General features: G+C 33.1%; 1 protein-coding gene across 3 annotated transcripts in view; it reads left to right on the top strand.

Moving 5' to 3' along the window:
* LOC132700148 (estradiol 17-beta-dehydrogenase 11-like) overlaps window positions 1-23,892 on the top strand; it is a 45,035-nt gene extending 21,143 nt beyond the window's left edge. For 2 of the 3 annotated variants that reach the window (XM_060667293.1, XM_060667295.1), the window contains 6 exons: window positions 1,165-1,550; window positions 18,054-18,178; window positions 18,760-18,870; window positions 20,979-21,147; window positions 21,199-21,394; window positions 23,369-23,892. In XM_060667293.1, coding sequence (XP_060523276.1) covers window positions 1,265-1,550; window positions 18,054-18,178; window positions 18,760-18,870; window positions 20,979-21,147; window positions 21,199-21,394; window positions 23,369-23,570 — 1,089 coding nt within the window. In that variant the 5' untranslated portion in view covers window positions 1,165-1,264 and the 3' untranslated portion in view covers window positions 23,571-23,892. Of the gene's footprint in view, window positions 1-1,043; window positions 1,111-1,164; window positions 1,551-18,053; window positions 18,179-18,759; window positions 18,871-20,978; window positions 21,148-21,198; window positions 21,395-23,368 lie in introns of those variants that run through there. The other variant, XM_060667296.1, reaches the window with a different exon arrangement.
* The last annotated feature ends 779 nt before the right edge of the window (window positions 23,893-24,671 follow it).

Here is a 24,671-nt window from a genome sequence, read left to right as displayed (position 1 = left end):
AGATCGATAGCTAAGACTGTCTTTCCTTTATCTGCACGTGTAAATATTGTCATTTTCAGAAGCTTAATTAATTAAACATTAATTAAGGTTTTAGCGTCAGACGGTGTCGTCGAAACAATTGTCATGTGAAAGTATATATTTTCGTGAAAATCTGAACTCCGAATTTATTCTGCGTACAGTTGGCATCGGTATTTAACTCTGCAACAATTTTGCTGGTAGTTACCTCCGGTTGCCCTTCAATGATAAACTTCCTTGTGTCGGTCGGTATCAAAAGTCTTTTTTTGGAAACTTCCAGATTGTCGTGTGTATAAAGACGAGGAGCTTTCAAGGAATTTTCTTTTGCACACCCGTACATAAAATGCATATCTGCCATTTCTGCATTAGTTTAACTCGCCATTATTGAATTAAAACGCTTATTAGGATTAGAGGATAATTTATTAAATTAGTATTGAGCAATGTCAAATGGAGGTAAAATAAGAAGTGCCCGCTAATTTTTTTATCTAATAATTTTTTTTATCTCATTCTGCATTGCTCATGAAAAATTGCCGGCACTTTCTAAATAAAACATAAAATACAAACTATTTTTTACGTCACTACATCTATTTTCGTTTTTAACAAACCTTTATTTCAAACCAGAAATCACCCCCTTAATTTTTTCGCTTTTTTTGTTTGAGTAAGACAAAGACGCGAATCCCAAAAAATTAGAAAATATTCTGCTTAGAAAATAATCGTTGGTACAAATTTCGTTCAAATATTTAGCAAATTATGTTAAAGAAAACAGATTTTCCTTCTGAAAGTCACTGGTTAGGTCTGGATCTCGTTGAATGAGAATAATAACTTTTCGCATTTGATTTTTTCGAATAATGTTTATTAATAGAGATCCACCACCATTTCCTCAATTAAAATAATTCGATACATTTTAAACTGGATACTTAGTATGGGCGGCATCGACCTTTCGTCTATGACGGCGAACGCCTTGAAACTTACGAGATGCCTATGCGCGTGCTTTTATCCGTAAGAGCGACGCTTATTTTTTAAAACATTTACGATATCCGTAAGGTCAGCTAGTTTAACGAAAAACGCGGTAGTTTAAAAGACGTTCCGTGATTCGTATGGCCGAACCATTAAAATATATTGCCAAGTGTTTTTTTTTTTCGGTTTCAGACGTCACCGCAATTATTAATCGGAGGAAGCGAAACAACATGCAGGACGACTTTTAACGATACGGAAGTTTTATCGTTCGGTCGCCGTTCGTCCGCTAAACATGTCCTACGATCGAAACGGGCATTTTTCGAAAAACATGCGCCCCATCAGGGAACCCAAACTGCTCAAATCAACCGTCGACGTAATCGGGTTTCTGATCATTTCCGCCCTGCACATATTGCGGGCGATCTATAAGTTCTTTTTGCCCAAGCGGTACAAGACCCTGAAGGATTTAAGGGGCGAGGTGGCGCTGGTGACCGGTGGCGGAGGAGGACTTGGCAGACTACTAGCTTTAAGGTTGGGGAAATTAGGAGCCACCGTTGTGGTTTGGGACGTTAATGTCAGCGGTAAGTTTTATTATTAATAATATTTATTCTTACTACAACAAAATTTAGTACAGAAAGAATTGAACAAATTATTAATATTACCATTAACAAATGTAATAAAGAAAATAATTAACAATAAAATTAATATTTTACACTCGCCAGCACAATTAAGGCACCATTAAATTAAACATTAATTAATTGTAAGCTGACATAGTACATTCATTCCAAATTTATACAGTTCTTTTTATCGAAGTTTGTCTTACTATTGTATTGTTGTAATTCAGATAAATAACATACCTCATTCTTTGTAAGTTTTATTGCGAAAATTTATCATCTGCACTGAACATTTAAACTTTGTAAGGTGTAGTGAAGTGTTTATTATGGAACGCCAATCTAGGAATTGGACCGCCGATGAGTGTGGCGCAGCAGACATTTTTCTGAAAGAGGGGTGCTTTCGAATAATTGGACAAAGATTTCCGTCTGATCGAAGGTTACAGAGAAAGTGCTGACCGAGTCAAGGCAGACATCGCATAACAACGCCAGTTCAAGACCGTTTTTTGCTTTAAGACTACGGTTTATGACAGGAAGATTGGTGCAGACAGAGCTACAGCAGATTTCAACTTATACTGTTCGTCGACGCCTAGCTAGATTTGATCTGAGAACAAGAAACTCAGCGCAAGGACCAGCTTTGACCCCACAACATCGCTGCTATAGAACACATCGATTGGGCTGATGACTGGGAAATGGTTCTTTGATCAGATGAAACCAGATTTTGTCTCTACCACTCAGATAGATGTAGGTATAAGAGTTTATCGAAGACGAAATGAAAGATGTAACTCCAAAACAACAGATTATTTGGTGGAGGGCCAGTGATGTTTTGGGGATAGATCTCTTTAACTGCTTGTACTGCCTTGGTGGTTCTTAATGTCAGTTTAATAGCAGATAGGTACACGAGGGAGATTCTGCAAGAACATGTTATACCATTTGGCCCTTACATTGGAAAGAATGTTTTGTTTCGACAAGATAATACTAGACCCCATGTTGCTCAGATTGTGCAAAATTATATTGATGAGGTTGGAATTGAAACTATGGATTGCTCAGCATACAGTCTTGATCTTAACCGCATTGAAAATTTTTGTTACATGATCGACAGGCGTTAAGAACTTCCTAACATTCCTAAAACATTTTGAATGGGCACACTGAAGTTATTAGCCAAATATGCAACAATTTGAATCAAAGCCAGATGGCGTGCTGTTATTGAAATTACAGGAGGAAATGTCCGCTATTTTTAACTTAGTTAATCTTTTAAATGTTCTTGTTTTAATAGCCTTATTGAGTTGGAATAAGAATGTATTTAATTAAGACGTACATATTTGATAAGCATTATGAAATAAAAAAATATAGTAGTGATGTGCTCATTTCTTTGACTAGTGTATAAAAACTTTATATAATCATATATTATAAGTACGTCTTTTTGTCTGACAATTTTTACTGGAATCAACCAATCTTTTGTATCGATTTAAGTTTTATCGTGGTAAATTTTACATCTGCTTTCGGATAATAGGGTTGAGATAGTACTATCAGTCAGTTGTTGTTCTAGTAACGTTGCTGTATATTTTGATGTTATTGAAAAAACCCAATGTAACTTCTTGAAACGTTTACTAAAGTTGCCGAAATTTACTTCTTCCGCTCTCTTGAGTCTTGAATGAGCACTGGCAGACTGCCAAAGCAGTGTTTCGAACGCCAATTACAATTGACGGACAGTATGGACATAAAATTTTGCCTTAAATCCTTATTAAATAAAAAGAAAATTGCTTTCACTCTTACCTTGACTTTGCTCAAAACACATTAAGTATTAGTAACTGTTTTCCAAAAATACCTTAGCTCTAGTTTACCTCTCCAAACAACTTCACAAAATTTAGGTACAAAGGTTTGTCATATAAACCCAACCATACTGAACTAGAAAATAAATCTCTATTCCACGTACTCTTTACATGTGCGAGGTTAATAGATGAGGAGTATTTTGTGGAACAACTGGATAGTCTTACACCTGAAGTAGATATGTACATTCTAAAACCCAGATGCTTCCTCATTGAAGAATCTTTTTTCTTGTATCATTTTTTATCGGGAAATGTTTCATAAGTCAGTGTTTTCTGTTAGAAAAATAACTGTAGAGAACAAATTTTTATTTTCTTATGAAAAAGAAAAAACTAATAAAAATAATCTGTTTTCGCTTCTGAATTTCCTCGAGGTAATTAAATCTTTAAGAGCGCATCTGTTAGTTATACATTTGTAAGTAGCCTTGCCGACCTGCACGGTAAAACAGATTATTTAACACTGCCACTGATATTAATAAATTGTTTGTTGAATTTACCCAGTAGCATTACGTTTGAAGGTCGCAGTTACTTTTTAGGGTATGGGTCCATCAATGCCTTAACTGTCTACTTTCTTAGTTGGATTTTTAGTACTTGCGTCATTATTATAACACGGACATATTTGTTTCAATGCTTTTTTCCACAATTTACTCTAAAATACCAAACTATGCAGCTCAATCAAGGGTGTGCTCTCATACTAAGACGCGAGCTCCGTTAACTAGTCTACCGAGCTACGTTTCCGGTATTTTGGTCACGGGTTTGGGATAGAGTAGTTGTTTTCTGTAGATTTTAACTAGTTACACGTCACACGTCCCTTAATGCTGTTTTTTAAAGATGTACCATAAAACTGACGGTCGTAGAAAAAGTATAGTATGCAACACCTCAATAAACTTCTTAAGTCACATGTTAATTAAACACCCATGACCTAAGAAGGTGTTAACTTTATTTGTCTAGTGCTTAAAAAACGCAATTATAAGAATACCTGAGCACAATTCTCAAAATGCTAGATATTTATCTTCCATATCTACCATCAGGCTCATTACATATTGAAATCAGTGACGTGAAATAAAAATAAGACAAATAAACACATTTTCTCCTTCTCATTGGTACATAATTTTAAAGGTTTTTTTTTTTACTAAATATATTATTATTGTAGAAAAATATTTAAGTCTATAATTAACAGTATACTTCGAAACCATTTGCGCAATTTACAAATCCCCAAAACTGACTAGATTTCTCCGCCGCAATTAGAGAGAGAGCAGTCTTGCATTCGCTGAAATAACAAATTCTAACAAATTTAAGTCAAGAACAGCTTATTCTCAATCGGTTAGCGTTAACCTTGAAAGTGGTTAATTAAGTAACTAAGATTAACTGAATAATTTCGGATTTTTGTGACCTTCATGATTCGTTTTGAAATCAGAATTCATCCGCGTGTATTTAATTGGTGCTCCTGTGTGGGTATACAAGTATTTATAAAATTGTTACACTTACAATGAATTCGTGGTTTAAATTTCAAAAATAAAACAAGTGTGTGCAAAAGTAATCGTTTAAATGGGAGGGCAAATTGGAGCTAATATAGTTGAAATTCAGAAAATTGCGAAAAATCAAACACTCACATGCATTACACAACAGTTAAAATTACGAAAAGAATTTCAACGCATACAAGATACCATCAAATATATATTCTCTGCAAGACAGCAGGTAATAATAATATTAATAAACTAAACCAATTTCTAAATGTAACAATAAAAAAATATGAAATCAGAGAAAGAAACAGTATAATGGACCAGTGTGTTGATATTTTTTGTAGCAAGTGTTCAACCATTGTTTTTTATTTATAGGCAATAAGATTAAGCTTGTAAGATTAGGAAAAAAGGATAGTGCATTGATTTAATACACATATATAAAAATCAAATATGATCATGTTCCAATACCTATTCAAGTCTTTATCTGCCATTGGATACGTGCGTGAAAAAATGTTTTTAAATCTTCATCTTTTAGACTTTTAGACGCCAAAACGCGATAGCATAAACCATTACACGGTCCACTTTTGTGCATGACGAAATATCCATACCGGTTTAACTAAATAAATCATTCCACAAAACGCGTGACAACAATTGCGTCTATTTATTTATTAATATTGTTAATAAGTGGTTCAAATTTGACATTAGGATATTTTATTCAATATTTTTATATGAAATATACAATAAATTCATATGCGCGGATCCTTGATTATAGTTGCAAAGTATACAAAAGTTTTAATTCATTGGTTTGTTGACGAATTTGAAGTCAACAGTGAAAAAAGTAAGAAGACTAAATCAGGAAGGCTTAGAAATAAAACATCCTATTTATGTTATTGTTAATTCATTAATTAGTAAATTTAGGCGTTTAAAGTGTTACATTTGCTATTAAAAAGATACTTTTTTAATAGCAAATAACAGTAATGTCCGTCCATATTGGTTCCCCTATTGCAAACAATATAGATTTTGCAGAGAAATTTTGATTTAGAGTGACATGGGGATTTGTTTCCTATTTATCCTACACGTTAATACTAATGGCAGTCTTCTCTGTAAAAAAACTTGCATAATTTCTCTGGTGACCATTTTAGCATTGTTTTAGGGTTATTAATATTAATTTTATTTTTATTTTTTTAATTCTTTGTATATTTTAAGCATACCAAACATATGATTTAGATTATTGTTGTTATCATAACTGTAATAATGGATTGTTTACATTATTGAATAATGAATTCAATGGTTTGTTTTGCTTATTCTGCTTTGGTGGTGATATTTTTTGAATGTTTTACTATTAATAATCTAATGTGCCATTGCATATGGTTGCAGTAATGTATATGTAACCCATATAAGAAAGATTTTTTGCATATTAAGGTATTTGAATTTGTTTCATAAATAAATAACAACTTATAAAGTTAACACATAAATAAAATTGATTTGACTTTTATAAATAAAGTAGTTCACTAAATAACAAGCCGTGACTATCCTAATGTCCAAATGGTGTAATAATTTAGTTAACTGTAATATGATGACTTATTGTTTAAATGAAATTCCTGCAACAAGGATGTCTGAATGTTAATATGTGCAAAAAACTACAGTTAATTTTAACCGATTTATTAAATATTATTCATTAATGAGAATGGATCTAAGCTTAAGAACGGACATCAATCCTGCACTAATATCCACCCCGGCTCTGTGTGTAAAATTATCCAATTGTTCCACAAAAGCCACATCTTTAAACAGGATAGATTCTTACCGCATTATACGTGACCGTAAATTTTGTGAAATAATTATTCGCTAAGTTGATCCAGAATGTTAGTTGTGTGGACAGGTAAATAAGAGTTGAGATATTTTGGAAAACGGTCACTAATACTTATGCTTATACTTATGCTGTTGTTTTAGAGTGCTTGGATTAAGATTTTACCATAGTTAATAGTTAGACCCCTCAACTGCACACTATAATTATATTTGATGTCCATGTATCCGCCAATTGTAATTGACGATAATTGAAGAAATTATATTGGTATTTTTATAATATCAAAATAGCGTGTGTCCCAGACACTATGTTACCAGAAAAATGTATTGCTGGGTCTCTGCTTTGGTTATAAAAGTTATTTCCCGGAAAAACGAAGAACGGAAAATAGCTCCAAAATATGTATGATGATTAACTGCTTCAACAGGATTGATATTTAAAAAAAAACTTTCTTTTTCTTTAAGCAAAAAATTTTAAATAAAAAAAAAACGAATTTTGCGCATTTCTAATCCCATAAGGCATTTCTTTCGTTATTGCAGAAGACGCCAGAAATGTGAAAAGTCCTATTTGAAAATGTGCGCGCTACGTATGTGAAAATACGCGTGGATTTAACGATTTTGCCTCCGGTTATTCTTGCAAATTGCCGTGTCCGACTAATATTCAGCTTTTGCGACGTTGCCAACTTTATCGCTCCCAATACCTACTTTCGACCGTTCAGAGTCAGCCGGCAATAATTGTTACATAATGAACGATCGGTTCACGTCAAACGCTCGGTCCGTCATTATTTGTTTGCAGAAAACTGTTAATTGCCCGACATTTTATTTGCAAACCAGCCGGCGAAATTGTTAATCCACTCAATGTTTTAATAAACGTCCATCGTAAATATTTTTATTAGCTATATATGTTTTATATTGTGGATAAGTGTCGCCACGCAATTTAGAACACTCTGTGGAACGACGGGGGTGTCAAGAGATTTTTATTTGTCCTTTCATTTTTTGGCTCACTTCAAATTCTTTATTTTAGATACGATCGTACTCAGAGCTAAGCTGCAATTAGCGCTTGGAAAAGACTTTATTTACTATTTTTGAGCTGTCATGCTACATATTTAATAATATCTGTGTAAACGATGTTAACACTTACATGTAACATTTGTTGAAGTAATGGGGTTAACACATTTACAGTAAAAGTTGCATCGTGAGTTACATCCATGCAACATTTCCTGAAAAATGCCGGTAGTGCACATTGTGTTCTAAATTATGGACAAAAAATATTTCTTATAATAATTACACAATATTTCTTAATGCGAGGGAGTAATGAATTGTAAGTTTGGAATGACATTGACTATTAAACATGGCGGACAACTTAAAGGTTATATCGTAAAGTTAAGATGAAGTGCAATGATAGTTTTTATAAATTCCGCAGTTTGCAGGTAGTTAATAGTAATTATACATCATTATATCAGTTTTTCTACGATCAAGTAAATAAGAACTTATAAAAAAACAAGAATTATATGAAAATAAATAAATTATAATAAATATTGGCATTTAAAAAATAACTTCAATTGCAAATTTTAGTCAGATGAACTATAGTTGTTGGAGTCCAAAGAGGCACTACATTGCTTTTTAGGATCCTAGCAGCTTCCCACATTCTTGTTACTCACTCATCACTTGCTTCTATTATTCACAATTCACAGCTTTTATTCCGTCTCTCAAAATGGTTTCAACGCCCCCTCATTTTAAAAGCGGTGTTATGAATTAACAGACCCCTGGTACTTGCGCCCATACCAATTATATGGGGTTTAATTCACACTCTGGTAGCTCTTTTTAAGCACATCTATTCTTTTTTATAAGTATTTGGATTTTCTCGAATGGTAGATGATGTTATCCACTACCAAAACAGTACCCAGGAGGAATAAGATCTACAATTTGCTGAAAGTAGTTTTCAATGACATTAGCATTCATGTCTGCATGGTAGTGTTAAGTCCCTTTTGATTGAAATGCTAGTAAGCCAGTACTGATTAATCTATTCTTGCTACGAAAGTGAGTAATTATCAATCTGTTGCCTTATTCTTCTGACGGCACTCTTTTTATAGTCAGAGTTTCTTTTATTCTTGTATTTCTCTTTGGCGAAGTCCTTTGAACACCTTGAGATAATAATTTTTTCATTTTTAGAAAGTGCAGTTGAACTCATCAACAAATTTAGGACCACTAGCCATTTTTAGGAACGAACCTCAACAACAACTATCGGAAAGTAACTATAGTTCCAATTCTAAACACTAAACTATCTGTCACGCTCGAGACCCTTGACGTTCAGGCTAAGAACACTAAGTTTTAAAGTATACACCAAAATTTAGCAAAATATTGTTTGGTGAGATAATTTTCCTGGTGATTGCATTTCCAAATTTCTTTGATGTCACACGAAAAATAATGATTTTAATGCTCGAGGAAACGTTTTATGCTGCCAAACCGTGAAAAACAAAACCCACATAAGCGCCATTATATATGAACCGTAAAATAACACACATATAGTAGGTACATGCGCCATTTTTAATTCGTATCGAATAATTTCTTTATTTACTTTCGACGGTCGTCAATGTTACGCTCTGATTGAGTATGGTGAATCGAAAAACATGTAATTTAATTAAGTTGGGCATAAGGGATGGTCACTTTAATTACCTTCACAGTTGGGATATTTGAAACGGAAGTTGTAAAAGGGAACGTTAGACTAAAGAAAATAAACTGATACTGATAAAATACTTTCATCCGTTTTAGCTAAGGGAAACTGATAATAGTTTTAATTTTTCTTTTTCTATAACAATTATATTCGCTTAATAGCTTTAACGAAATGTTAATTCAGTGGTCTTTTTACGGTATCCACAAAGTTTGTCCGCTTCCCTGCCTAATTAAATAAATTGCGATAAAATTTGTTTTTGCGATCTTTCGACACACGATCGATTTGCTTTAGGCATAAAGCAATGTTAATTTTTTTTAAATAACATTTTCTAAAATAAGTTGTAATATCCACTCACCGTTTGCGTGCTAGATATTTTGAATAATTATCTGCCACTTTATTTATGGACCTGAAGTGAAATTCTTGTATGTATTAAGTTGAATTAGCGGTGATTTTAATCGACTCTAATGTCTACGTTGGTTAATATCGAAAATTGACACTTTCTATCCCCCATCTTCTGCTCGTAAAATTAGATATAGTTCTAGATGATGGTTGATAAAAATTTTAATAATAAAACTAACGAAAATTCCTTATAAACCCTCCAACTTGCCAAGAATGAATAACGATCTAGGTATTACCTCTTAATATCAATAAAGCAAAAAGAAAAGTAAATATCAACCCATTTTGTCCCAGTGGTGCGTTAATGCAGCACCTATTCTATGCTTTTTTTTGTCACATTCAGGAAATGTTTTTGCACATCCATTTAGAAAATTTATTATTATCACTACTAAACGACATAAAACCATAGAAATCGGTAAGTTATGTGTAAAGGAAAGATCTTATATATGACTTCAAAAGTTAACAAAAGCGGTACATAAATTTGTATCACAAAAAAGTAAAAAAAAATATTTTGGATTTGTATTTGTTTTGAGAGCATGTAGATTATATCGCAGAAAACATACATTCGAAATACTTTATTATTAGGCTTTATATTTTGAAAATACTTACTGGTTCGTGAATGCACCACTGGTTTTATCTGTAAAACAAAACTTTGTTTTTGCACGTCTAGACAAGTCAGCGCATATAGAATAAACATCCAACAATTTGCGTGTTCTTTAGTATTAGTTTGTGCCTTGTGCAGTGAACGTTACAGTTCGTAAAATATGGCATTTCCGAGGTATTTGACTCAAAGGGAATTAGAGACGGCTATGGAGGAGATCGTGATGAATAAGGACAATAACAATGAAAGTCGTAAGTATTATTTAGATTATGATGTTTATAAATTTATGCTAAAAATACAGTGAAGAAATATTTACAGAGCATATTGACGCGGTCTATATTCCACCCGGCATGGATACCTGGAATGACGAAGAAGATATGAAGGAAAGCATAAATCTACAAGAGTTTGGGGAAGCAACTGATATAGTTGGAACTTTCGGGTTACATACACCAAATGATACAGCTGTCCTTCGACAGTCCCGTAATTCATCAACTACTGAACCTGAATGGGACTCATCAGATAATGAAACCTTGGAATTCAAAAAAAAACGTATCCTTTCTGCAAACGACTGACTTGCTTCTACTGTCAAATGAAAGAAAGGTCAGATTTAGTACACTCACACACCTATATCCGATAAATGTAGATCATGTGAGGAACTAAAAAATAGGCTTTCTAGAAAAACTCCGCTTGAAATATTTTTTATGTTTTTTGCAACTTTTAAAAACTGATAAAACAATTACTCAAAGAAATCTTACACCTGCCATAGATGAAGTGCGTTATGATAATCAATGTTATCTCATGATTGTTCATGCTAATAACGCCCGAAGGAGATGTGGAATCTGCAACAGCCATACAATTTACGTTTGTAATAAGTGTAATGTGCATTTACATACTTCATGCTTTGTAAAATATCACCAAAAATGTTGTGTTACCGCGCACCATAAAATATGCGTTTTTTTGTATCAAATCATGTTCTATTTAGAAAACAATCTACTTTTAGTTGTTTTCTGTCGAATTTGAACTTTCTTTTGTATATTTATGCATAAATTATATGTTACATCTTATGTGCCCCAAAACATTATTCAATGTTTTTTCCCAGTGGTTCGTTTACGCAAAAGTATTTTTTTGTATGTTATATATTTTTATTGATACATGTAATGTATTCTTAAGAGCAACAAAATAAATAATTTCAGAACAAAAAAGTATTTTTTATTTTTTTTTATGCTTGGGATACTATGGGTTAAACAATATGTTAATAATATGAAATAATCCATTATCGTCGCCAAATATTTTTATACTTTAAGTTGGAAAATATACGGCAATAAGCAGAGAATAATTCGTACACCGAATATAACTCATTAACTCACTTAATTTGCTTATAATTCACAAAGAGGTACAATAATGAAATAGCAAAACAGGAAATTTGACTCGGCCGTTGGCAAATGTTTAAATAATTGCATGTTGATAAATAAAGCGCAGTAAATTTAAAACAAATATATAAAATATGTGCATATGAATAATCCCAAAAAAATCGTAAAAAAGGTTAGAATTTCAAGAACATTCAGAACGCATTAGTATAAGTTTTAATCGAATGCAGTACCAAGTACAACAACTTTTTATGGGAGAGTATTATGTTTATCATTACATATTTTTCAAAAAATGCAATGCAAAAACTAATTCTAATTAAGTACATGCTATGAAACAAGGGTTCATAGTGGCATTTACCAGATGATTGTTGTATAGTGTATCGTTTGTTTTAAATTTGCATTGGTCTGATCATGCAGTTTTATGAGAAATATGTCACTCGTTTTAAATTAAAATGAGTACTTTCGTGTGTTTCTTGTCTTACCTAGATAATAAATAAATAATCAAATTTTAAAAAATATGTAAAGTTGCATTTTAGTTTTGAAGTTCAATCTGAATTGAAATTATTAAAGAAACTTCCAACTTAATAGTAAAATTAAATATGCAATATGTCTCACATATCATTTTTTCCCGTAATATACGAGTTTTCGCAAATAATAATTTTACTCAAAAGTGCAGTTGTTAAAAAAAGTTGACCACAACTAAAAATTTTGTTAAAATGTTTGATGTTGAGGTTTGAAATTTGCAATAAAAATTGTTGAATGCATATAAATTTATTTTAATCCTAACTAACCAAAACAAACGTCTCCACATATCGGCCGTCTCGTTTAATGTTTTCCAATGCTATCCAATGGTTTTAAATTTTTTTATGAGTGATCGTACAGATTTTTAAACATTGATTACAATTATTTAATTTTTTCGTACCCTTGGCAAATTTTATTTCTGGAGACATTTCCTTGCGTTTTTCCAAAATTATTCTTGCTCATGGAATGGCCCTTCCTGGTATACTTATTTTTTGAAGTAGCCCCTTTGGAAGTGGTCAAGAGGGGGAGTTTAGGGGATATAGCAGACAAAAAATAATCAGAATATCTGTGAATAACGTTTCCTTGGAATATATGTTCAACATATTCCCTAACATTCAATGTACTGTGACATGAGGCAGCTCTACAGTCATCATCATCCTCAGCTATCCATCCATCGTCGGACGTACGCCTCCCCTAAGCATTGCCACTCCTTTCTATCCTGCGCATGCCACATCCAATTGTCTCCCACCAGTCTCTTTATATCATCTGTCCACCTAGTCTGGGGGCGTCCTCTGCTCCTCTTACTGCTCCATGGTCTCCACTCCATCACTCTGCGTGTCCAACGATCATCTTTGCTCCTGGCTATATGTCCTGCCCAGCTCCATCGCAGTCTACATAATCTCTCTATGACATCTGTCACTTTTGATCTTTCCCGGATTATATTATTGTTTATTCGGTCCCGGAGGGTTACACCTATCATCCTCCTTTCCATAGCTCGTTGTGTTGTTTGTAGCTTGCAAATGATTTCTTTATTAATTGCCCATGTTTCTGTACCGTATGTTAGTGTTGGAAGTACATATTGATCGAAGATTTGCGCTTTGAGGGTGTTTGGGAGGCCTGAACAAAAAACCTCTCTGAGTCTTCCAAAGGCTGTCCATGCCAACGATATCCTTCGCGGTAGTTCTGCTTTTAAGTTGTTTTTTGAAACTTCTATTTTCTGACCTAGATAAACATAGGATTCTGTGTGTTCTATTTTTTTGTTATCTATTTCGATTCTCGTTTCTTGTGTGATATTATCGTTCGTCATATATTTGGTTTTTCCTATATTCATCTTGAGGCCTATCTTTTTAGAGTTTTGATCTAGTTCCAATAGCATGTCTTGCAAATCTTGTTGATTATCCGCGAAGAGAACAATATCGTCAGCAAACCGTAGGTGACTTAAGTATTCTCCATTTATTTTAATGCCCTTAGTTTCCCATCCGATATTCTTGAACATATCCTCCAACGCAAGCGTGAACAGCTTCGGTGAGATGGACTCTCCTTGTCTAACTCCTCTGCCTATATCAATCTTATCTGTGAAATCTTTCAACATAACTTGGAGGGTTGCGTTGCTATATATATTTTGGATTAAGGTTGTGCATCGATAGTCGACTCTGCTGTTGCTTAATGCCTTCAATACAGCCCATATCTCTACAGAGTCAAAAGCTTTTTCATAGTCAATAAAAGCGACCCAGATTGGGATATTGTATTCATTTGTCTTTTCTATAACTGTTCTTACTACTTGCAGATGATCTAGTGTGCTGAAACCTCTTCTAAATCCGGCTTGCTCTTTAGGCTGGTAACTGTCAAGTTTGTTGGTCAATCTTTCTGTTATTATTTTTATAAATACTTTATACATGACAGACAACAGGCTGATTGGTCTGTAATTGCTTAATTTAGTTTTATCGCCTTTTTTGAAGAGCAAAACTACTAGGGCGTTCTTCCAGTCTGCGGGGACGTCGCACTCCAGCAGGCATTTATTGTATAATATCTTTAAAATGTCCAGAACTATTTCTCCTCCATAGATCAGCATTTCCAATACTATACCATCCCCTCCCGCTGTTCTTCCTTTTGGCATTTTGGACATGGTTCTCTCAATTTCCTCACTTGTTATGTCTGGGATTTCTTCTGAGCCTACATTCATTACCTTCTGTCGTTCTTTAGAAGATGTTTCTAGTGGTGGTTTGGCTTTGCTTTCGTATAGCGATCGATAAAATGCCTCAGTTAATTCTTTTAATTCTTCCATCCTGGTACATTCGATGTTGTTCTCATTTACAAGCTTTGTGATGTGGGTCCTGTTCTTAAATTCCCTTTGCAGTACTTTCAAACTTTTTCTCTCCTCTAGCGTCTGTCTAACTTGCTGGTTCTTATAATTCCTTGTTTCGAGTCGGATTTTCTTTCTTATTGTCTTGTTTAGTTCCGTGACTTCTATATGATTCAATGTAATATCTTGGTTTATCGTCTTGCGTTTTTTGATTAGATCCAGAGTTTGTTGGCAAAGCTGAAGTTTTTTCTTTTTCTTATTTCCTGCCACGTTATGTGCTATTTCTTGGATTTGCTTTGAGATCTCGTTGTTTAGCATATTAATAGACTGGGTGTGTAGCATATTTCGATCGATACAATTTTCTAGTTGACGTTGGTATTGCTCCTGTTTTACTCTGAGTTCCTCTGTGTTGATACCTTTGGGTCCCTTTGAGATCAATTTGTATCGTTCTATTTTTGTATCGAAGTATATCTTAGATCTGACCATACGGTGGTCACTTCCCATTTTAACGGAGTTTACTACACTTGTATCTAGTACTATGTTTTTGTTGTTACTTATTAAGAAGTCTATTTCGTTTTTGATTAATCCGTTTGGGCTTTTCCAAGTCCACCTCCGGCTTTCTTTCTTCTTAAAGTAGGTGTTCATGATATGGAGGTTGTTTTCTTTAACGTAATTCAGTAGAAGTTTTCCTCTTTCATTACGTGTTCCCGATCCGAATGCTCCTACTCCTTTTTCTTGTGGGTCTGATCTTATTCCAATTTTTGCATTGAAGTCACCCATCATAAGAACATAGTGAGCCGTGTTGTTATTCAAAACCTGATTGATTTCCTCGTAGAATTCTTCTACTTCCTCATCTTCATGTTCTGTTGTCGGGGCGTATACTTGTATTATTTTACATGTGTATCTTTTGTTTACTCTTAGATCTATCGATATCACCCTCTCAGATATACTTTTATATTCTATAATGTTGTTTACTATGTTTTTGTTTACGAGAAATCCCACTCCATTAATCTTGTTTGTCTGGTTGCCTCTGTGGTAGAGAGTGTGTCCATTTTGCAGTGTTGTGCAACTTTCTCCACACCTTCTCACTTCGGATAGTCCAATTATATGCCAGTTAACACCTTTCAGCTCTTCCTCAAACTCAATTAATTTGTCATCTGTGGATAGGGTTCTTACGTTAAAAGTGGACACGTATAGGGTTTTTGTCTTGATGCGCTCTCTGTCTTTCCTTGTTTTTGATATCATCGAACTTTTGCCTCTCCCAGAATCCGTGAGGCTGACTGTTTTCACAGTGCGAGATTCTGAGATATTATCTCTACTCGCCTGGGATACACTTGTTTTTGAGTTCGACATTCCATAAGGGGTATCTAGCCTTAACTTGCCACGCTGGCCAGACGGTTTGGCAAGTGCCTGTTGGTCCGCGGGAGGTATTTTATTTCCCTCCTACCCACCGGTGAACCGGGTCGGGCATCCCCCTATCCGCCACCTGGGGACGCGCCCTCTAGGGGTTACAGGCTCCCCCGAGGGGGAATATATGTTCAACATATTCCCTAACATTCAATGTACTGTGACATGAGGCAGCTCTACAGTATCTATAGTAAAATTTGCATTGTTATTGTACCTAGAAACACATTTCAAAAATTGATTTAATTGTATATTTATTGTCCAATTTCAAAATACTTGACTAAACATTATATTTTTAACAAATGTTGTTACTGCTGGAAAACATCGACAATATTCTAGAGTCTAAAAGATGCAGAAGTTTTTATAAAAATGAGTTTTTCCCATATGGTTCCAGTTTGCTGATTATTAAACTGATTTTTTTTGTAATAAGAACATTTCAACAAATTATATACTAGGAATCAGTAAGTTCTTCAACATTAAAAAACTACTACAAGTTATATTTGCTTCTTAAACTAATTTTTATTGGCAATTAAGAATATATTTTCTTACATTTTTCTGGGTAACTAATATTATGTTCTTGTTTTTTTATGACACTTTAATAGGTTATTTTATCGATTTGATGTATTTTAGCAGTATCATATTATTTATAAAAACCTTGGTAGTCGCCATAAAACTATGAGTAACTGGAAGACCAATCGAAAACTATAAGTGCGCATTCTATAATAACCTCACTTTTCAATTATTGTTTATTTAGTGCATGCATAACTATAATACCAGGCGGGCATCTCAGAATAATAATCTTTACCACGCGGTTGAAGAAGCAATTATTGTTAGAGAATCCCATTACATAAAGCTGATTATAACTTCAAGGTTATTTATGAGTCAAAATCTATGATTTGAATATTTCTTCAATGTCGATCTGCTTGTGATATTGTCTGCTGACTTACTATTTGTTGTTTTGTAAAGCTTACATGAATGGCTAATAAAACTTTTTCTCCTTTTTTTCTATAATCTTTTTTGAAAGGAGATTGTTTGTGATTTATTTGGCTACGGGGTAACTTATAAAACTCCAAGAGGAAAATGTTATAACAAGGTGTTTACGAAGCCTATAAAATCTTTTTAAAAAGCTTCAAGTAACCAGCATGAAAGGTTTAATACATTATGAACGGAAATGTTTTATTTATTTATTGGAAATCTTATAAAATTTATTACAAAACTGGAAAAACTGTTATTTAAATGAAGGTTTCTTATAAAGCACTTATAAGTTACCCTTTATTCAAGCAAAACTAAAAGTAATAACGGTTCTTCCACTTTGCTAACTATATGTAGTGATTTTATTTTTTAAAGAACGCATATAATATGGTTCATTAAATATTGCCAAAAAAATAATTAATAAATTGACCAACGTATTTACGTCTCAGGGTGCGCTCTCATCGTCGGCATTTCATTTATTAGTGCGTAAGTGAAAATATGTATTCGATTATACGAAGCGGTTAAAGAACTAATCTGCAATTTTAAGATAAATCACAGTGTTCTAGCGTACATAATTAAGGTTTACAAAGTGATTGTGGAATAATTATTCTGTCGCAAGACATCTTGCAATACGCTAAGTAAAATGAAGTAATATTTGAAGTAGGTAATAATTTTTCACTACCACGTCATTCCTAATGAGAAATTTTTTGGTTGTTTTATGGACAAATTTTCACAAGAGAGGATTTACAGAAAAGCTTTCTCCTCCACTGCGGTAATATATCACGATAATTTATTCATAAAAATAGAAAGAAAGCTGAACACGTCGGAGGATGACAGAAAATTTTAAAAAATGAAACTTTCTTTAAACTTGTAATAGTTAATCGATTTTAAATAGCAAAAAGAAATGGGGACTTTAATAAAAAAACATACTTAAGATTTGACCACACGAGAAGAAACGATATTTTTGGGAAAAGCATTATTTTTTTGTCAACATTATTTAAAAAGGAAGTGTAAAATAAATTGCACTCTCTATCCAATGATATCAAATTTTATTCATGAATGGTTCGTGTATGAGTGAGCAACAGATTTTTAATCGGTGGTTAGTTTCAAATTTTATATTTATCTGATTGGGTTTTGATCTTTCAGGTGTTGAAGAAACTGTGAGTTTAGTTAAAGGAATTGGTGGAATCGCTTATGGCTACAAATGTGACTTAGCCGACAAAGATGACGTGTACCGGGTAGCTAAAAAGACGCAACAGGAAGTTGGGGACGTAAGTGTATTTTTTTTATAAACGACGTACGTAAATACGTGAGTGGTCATTCGATTCTTGTAAGTATATACAAAAAGTGTATCTATAACACGCTTTTGTTCTGTTGCATGGATATCACATCAGCAATATATAGTCAAAAAATTTTAACTCAAAGACTTTGTAGAGCATATGCAATTCCAGTGTAAACCAATTTAGATCTTTAAATGTGCAGGAAAAACTTTTTCATATGTTCTAACTTATTTTAGGAAATTCGATATTATTTATAAGTGTACCTTTTTGTATTAGCTAAACTTTCCTCTTGGCCAATTTTTCCTTGTTTGCGATTAAAATAGTAATATTTTTTTACCAATACAGACCATTTATTATTATCATTATTATTATTATTATTATTATTATTATTATTATTATTATGATTATTATTATTATTATTATTATAGTAATCTAATTAGCTTGGTGCTTAAAATAGCACGTCGTGCAAAAAAGACCACTCGTAAAAAACGCACAAAAATCGTAATTTGTCTAAACCAATCGCTTACAATATTATGGTGCCTCGGTATCATAACATTGAGTTTATGTTATAGGTGACCCTTTTGATAAACAACGCGGGAGTCGCGGTGGGTAACCTATTATTGGACACGCCAGACCATCTCATTAAAAGGACGTTCGATGTGAATGTCATTGCGCATTTTTGGGTAAGCAAACAATAATATTCCAATGAATGGTTTGCGGTTTTATTAAAATGCGACCTTGAGAAATATGTTCTCGATTTCGTTGCCTCATTATGGAAGACGCGAAATCGATTGGTTCGGGTGCGATGGAAAAGGCTCCGACGTCTTACAAGTGCCACATAATTCTATTTGCATTTTATTATTTTTTTATTGTTCATGAACTTATTTTCTTAAGTTCTATCATATAGTTATTATATAATATTATTACACTTTACGCCATTTTCTCCATGCGATCTCCATACAAGTAATTCCTTTTTTGAACAAAAATTTAATGGAATTTGTATAGAATTTTTGAAAACTGAAAATTCTTTATTTTGACTTACAGTGCCTTGCAGATCCCTAAGCGATGGCACTGTAAAAGTTACTTTGAAAAAAATAAATTTATGTACTTTGATACAACAGCACGAGTAAAATGGTTGTCTTTTTATGGTTTTGTAAATCTGTATATTTACATAGGTCTTCAATATTCTACTTAAGCCTGTTATAACATTATACAGAAGTCATTGCAAGCCATAACTAACATTTTAGATTTTCACTTAAAATTATTATTAGTTGAGTAATATTGGATCCACATTTGAAATTCAGGTTCGTTGTTAGATTGAAATATATAAAAGAAAATCTATCGGTAAGTTCACGCAAGACATTTATCCCTAGCACATTCTCACTTACAGCTATGGTCTCCTCGGTTAAGGCAGGTTATGTGATTCACATTTGCTAAATCTAAGTTTAGTGCTAAAGTAACTTCTTAAAATTATATATTCCAACTTCTTGATAATAGGAATTTGTTTTTTTCAGACAGTCGGCACTAAGGCTTATACACAAAAACAAAAAATTGTGAACGATATGAGAAGAGCCACATGAAATGTTATGTTATAAAGTTACATACAATTTTTACCCAAAGATCTGCAAAAGCTGACAAGGATAAAGGCGTACAAAAATGCAGTAAAAGGTCTCTGTTTGAAGCAGATTGGAAGAAAATGTATGCCTGTGTAATGGACAAAATATACAAATAATATAAAATAATGTAGTCTAGTTGAAAAATTAATTAATAAAATATATTCAATCGGATATCCCATGAAATGGAGAACTAGAAAAAAATGACTTTTCCAGATGAGACAGATTACACCAGCTTGTGACAATTCAAGCTAACTTAGTTTGTAGTACAAGAACAGACATTTAGAAAGAAGAGCTTAAAAACTGTTTTTGATGTATTATTTTTCTATAGCTATCAATTACATTCACAAAATAGGCATCTATTTTATTCTCTTAAGAATGTGAAGTTGATATCTGTCTCGAGTAGAAGCGACAACGACAACAAAAATATTTCAAAATGGAGATAGAGAGATAGCCCTCTATGACAGTCACCCAATTTTTAAAAGCTTATTTTTTTCCATTCCAAATATACTTATAATAAGTCGACCCAGTATAATACGATAGCAGAGAATGAATTAAAGCCCGGTAGACACGAGAATATTGCAACATGACTATTAAAAATAGAAAAATATTTATTTATTATAAATACCTTTATAAGTAACCGCTGTTTCCAGCCTATGAGATATTAAACATCGGGCTGAAAAAATCATTTGTAAAAGTGTTAAAAAGAAGATTCTGATGTGGTTTTGGCTTGTTTAGTAAAACCCAAGCGTACTAGATAGAACGCTCATTATTATAGAAAATTTGCAATAAACCATTTGTTTAAAAAAATGTATGTGTGCAATTATCCTGAAAACTGAAACTAGTATAAAAGAAGCCTATAAAAAAAATGAGTTTTAGAGAATACAAAAATTAATTAAATTAGCATATTGGATTTTATTTAGCACTTCAAACAGCCCCGTTTTCCTTTCCTATTAGTTTTTTGATTTTCCTTAGACGTAAGTGTTCAATACATTTTTGGCATTTAACTGAAACTTCCGAAAACCAAAATCTAGGTTTCTGTTAAGTGCTCAAAGTTAAAAAATAACCAAAATGCTGCCAAAACAATCAAGCAAATTTTGCTGGAAATTGCACAGTGTCGACCACCAAAATATGATCTGCATTATTAACAGCCATTCTTATCTCGGTATTTCTTTCAGACTGTAAAAGCGTTTTTACCAAAGATGATAAAAAACAAGCACGGACATATCGTCACCGTCGCGTCTATGGCCGGACACGTCGGGATTAACAAACTGGTAGACTATTGTTCGTCGAAATTTGCGGCAGTGGGTTTCGACGAAGCACTCAGAGTAGAATTAGAAGCCCAAGGTAACCAAGCATTTTCTTTTATGATCTCCGTCGCAAATTCAACTGTTTTAGGGGTCAAAGGAGTTCTGACTACGGCGGTGTGCCCGTATTTCATCCAACAAACCGGAATGTTCGACACCGTCGATTCGAGGTTTTTGCCAAGGTTAAAACCCAACGACGTTGCGGATCGCATCATCGAAGGAATACGAAGTAACGAGGTCATGGTGGTCATCCCGGGAGTTATGAGATTCGGGCTAGTCCTCAAATCGTAAGTGGAAATATCGATTTTTCTGTAAACAGTAAACACGACGTGGAAATATCAACAATCGATCAGACGACAAACTTCTGAGCATGATTTTCATTTTTCACACCTTTCGCATCGGGTCTGTTTATTATTACGGAAAGAATTTCTGCCTTTTACTTAAATTTTCGTTTTTTTAATGTGAAATAATTTTTGTACTTCTCTCTGTGTTGATCTTTATAAATTAAAAGAGGCAATTGATTAACTAAAAAACTCGTCGACAGTTTCATGTTAAAGATTTAGCATTTGCTTTCAACTTTTTGGAAAACTAGCTGAGTGACCGGCAACAGTAACTTTTTTACAGAAAAAATAGCTTAGTATATGTACCCTAACTCCAGAACAAACAACCCTCAACAATTTAGATTTTTTGCATAGTTTATCTCGTTTTCAACTCCACAATTACAACGCAGTTGCTCCATGTACTCTTAACATTCCTAAATCCCTAAAAAAATGTACATTTCTCAATACAACTAATACAAATATTTTTGTAAGGGTACCATCACCAATTTTTTAATCAATTTCAATGACATCAACAGCAACAGATAACAGTAATCTTAGAAAATGGGAATTTTGGAGCTAGACATGTTCATATAAATGTATTAACAAATAAACAAAACTGGAGATATCAACGGCCGATCAGCCGCCAAACCCACATGTACGGTTTCATATATTTAGATCGCCTGAACGCCCATTCAGGCATTTACTTTTTTTATAAAGCCGGTTTTGCAATCAGCGACCAGTCAAGTTGTTGTTTTGTTTGTGTTTTTTAAAATATAAAAGGGCAAAGAGAAAACTAAAACAAACCCAATATAATTGCTTCCATCAAGCATTTTGTTCGAATTTGGTTTTTGTTTTAGATCCTATTCGGCCATATTTGTTACGTTATAAAACATAAAACATATACGATATTTTATTATGTACAAGATCCAAGAATTTCTTAGAAATATGATGCCTATAATGTGACATCAATTTATTGATTGCCAGTAAGAAGATATAACTATTTCTCCAGCATTTCAGGATAAATTTGTTAGCTATAAAAATATTTTACTATACTATACTTACCTCCCAGCCTGTTAAAAACTTACTTCATATCCTAATTTACAAACCCAAATACAAGTCGAAAATATAAAACAAAGACCATTTCCACTAAATAGACTCTGGTTTTAAAATAAGTTGAAACCTTCTCATTTTACCGCTTGGAGCACGAATACATTCATAGAGAATGACGTGTGACGTGACCGTGAAAACTTGCAAATGATCGCTTCCAAACTTGTGACTAAAGTAATAGAAAATTCGATAACATATTAAAAATCCAAATACAGAACCTGGAGATGTCGACAATGAATCGGACGCGAAACCCCAATCGGTTGCTGGTTCCAAGTTTAATATTAGCAGGTAGTGTTTTGCGCTAAGTGCAAAGTGACGTAATCGATAGTAATTTTTATTATTCCTTGCCAATTACAAGTTGGGACCAATTTACGTAGTTGCCGTCTCGTTTAAATGGTGTAGGTTTTTACAAAATAATGGTTTTTATTGCTTGTTAGTTAAATATTTTTAAATAATTTTCTATTGAGTTCTGTGAGAAGAAACTATATGTGTACAATATATTCATTATTATTATATTATAATTAATAAGAAATAACTTTGTTCACATAACTTCACTTATGATTGTTTAATATAATGAGGTTTATAAAATTTCTTACAGAATATGTTTAATGCTTAATGCATCAAAAATGGGTATTTAACAAATTTTAAAAATGCGTGCTTAATGAAAGTTTACCAACTGAATTTCAGCAACGGGTGTTTTTTATTCATCTAATATCCTTGTAAAGTATGAACTAATGACAGGCGCATGTATTATTTTCCCTGGTACGTGGCTTTTTTAGCGATATGGCTTAGCAAGTCACCTGGTGTTTTATATATGATTACTCTGTGTTACAGAATAATTCCATGGACGGTACTGTCCACATTCCTAAGAGGTTTGGTCCCAGACGCGGGACCGCACTCCCCATCGGTGATCAATACGGACAGCGAAGAGGAAGAATTGATCACAAATTTGGACAATGTCAAACTCAACGGCAACAGCTTAACAGAAACTGTATCGAAGCTGAGTCGGAATTCGCCGATCGGAAAGAATCCATAATTCAAATTTTATTTGCAACTTTTTATAATTTAGATAGCGAGTGCCATTTGTTCAGAAATGCTCTCAGTGGGTATTAGATTTCTCTTACAGGTTCTATAAACGCGGTTGTGAATATGTTTCCCCTCTTTTCATTTATCAACCATGGGATGTTAATTTTAAAAGCATTACAAAAATTAATATTGTCCGGCAACAAGTATTCGCATAAGGTTAGCATTGTGATAAAACTTAATTATATTTTAGAATATAAAAGAGGAAACGGCGTTGTTTTTTTATTGTTACCCACCACTATTAAGTTTTAAATAAATAAAATAAATAAATAAAACCGCTTTTATTTTAATGTCGGCGAACATCAGCTGAACTGTTAGTTTAACCGAGCGTTAATCAGGCATACCAACTTCCATACATGTTAATCTTAATTTTAACAGCTATACAAAAAGTAATATTGACTATCCAATAAAGAGTGTTCGGATAAGGCTAGCATTGAGATAAAACTCAATTATATTTTGGAATATAAAAGAGGAAACGGCGTTGTTTTTTATTGCTGCCCACCACCATTAAGTTAGAAATAAGATGTTTTTTGAGAAAGGCATATTCTTCATTATGGGCATTTCATACTAAGAATTTCCATTGAAATGAAGGCTATTGCTTCAAGTCCTTTTTTCCAATAAATATGAGAAACATCCAGGTGATAATTCTGTACTGTTTATAATTTACATTTAGGCAAATCGTCCCTTCAAAACCAATGCTTCATAGAGAGTTTTTTGTAACCTAAAGGTCAGAATATCTTCAATTTTATACTTAGATGTTGCAAAGATTAATATAAGCCTCTTGGAGATCTTTGGCATTTGATAGCCACGTCCTTTTATTAAATTAAATTAGAGACTCGCACTGGGTATGAGCCGCTTAATTTTTAGAGGAATTTCAATCAATTTTGATTAGAATTGTAGAAATGCTTTATTTTGAAACAAATATTATTCATACTTAATAAAAGTATTTGTTTAAGAATACGATATTGTTATATTTTTGTCTTAGATAAACCTTTTTAATTTAATTTACTTCGGCAATGGCAATATATTATTTTTTAAATAAATTGGGCAGAAA

This window comes from Cylas formicarius, unplaced genomic scaffold (assembly GCF_029955315.1).
Source record: "Cylas formicarius isolate icCylForm1 unplaced genomic scaffold, icCylForm1.1 PGA_scaffold_3__17_contigs__length_32017465, whole genome shotgun sequence".
Lineage (NCBI taxonomy): Eukaryota > Metazoa > Arthropoda > Insecta > Coleoptera > Brentidae > Cylas > Cylas formicarius.
The sequence above is the reverse complement of the archived record's forward strand: the minus strand, read 5'-3'. Positions and strand labels throughout refer to the sequence as shown.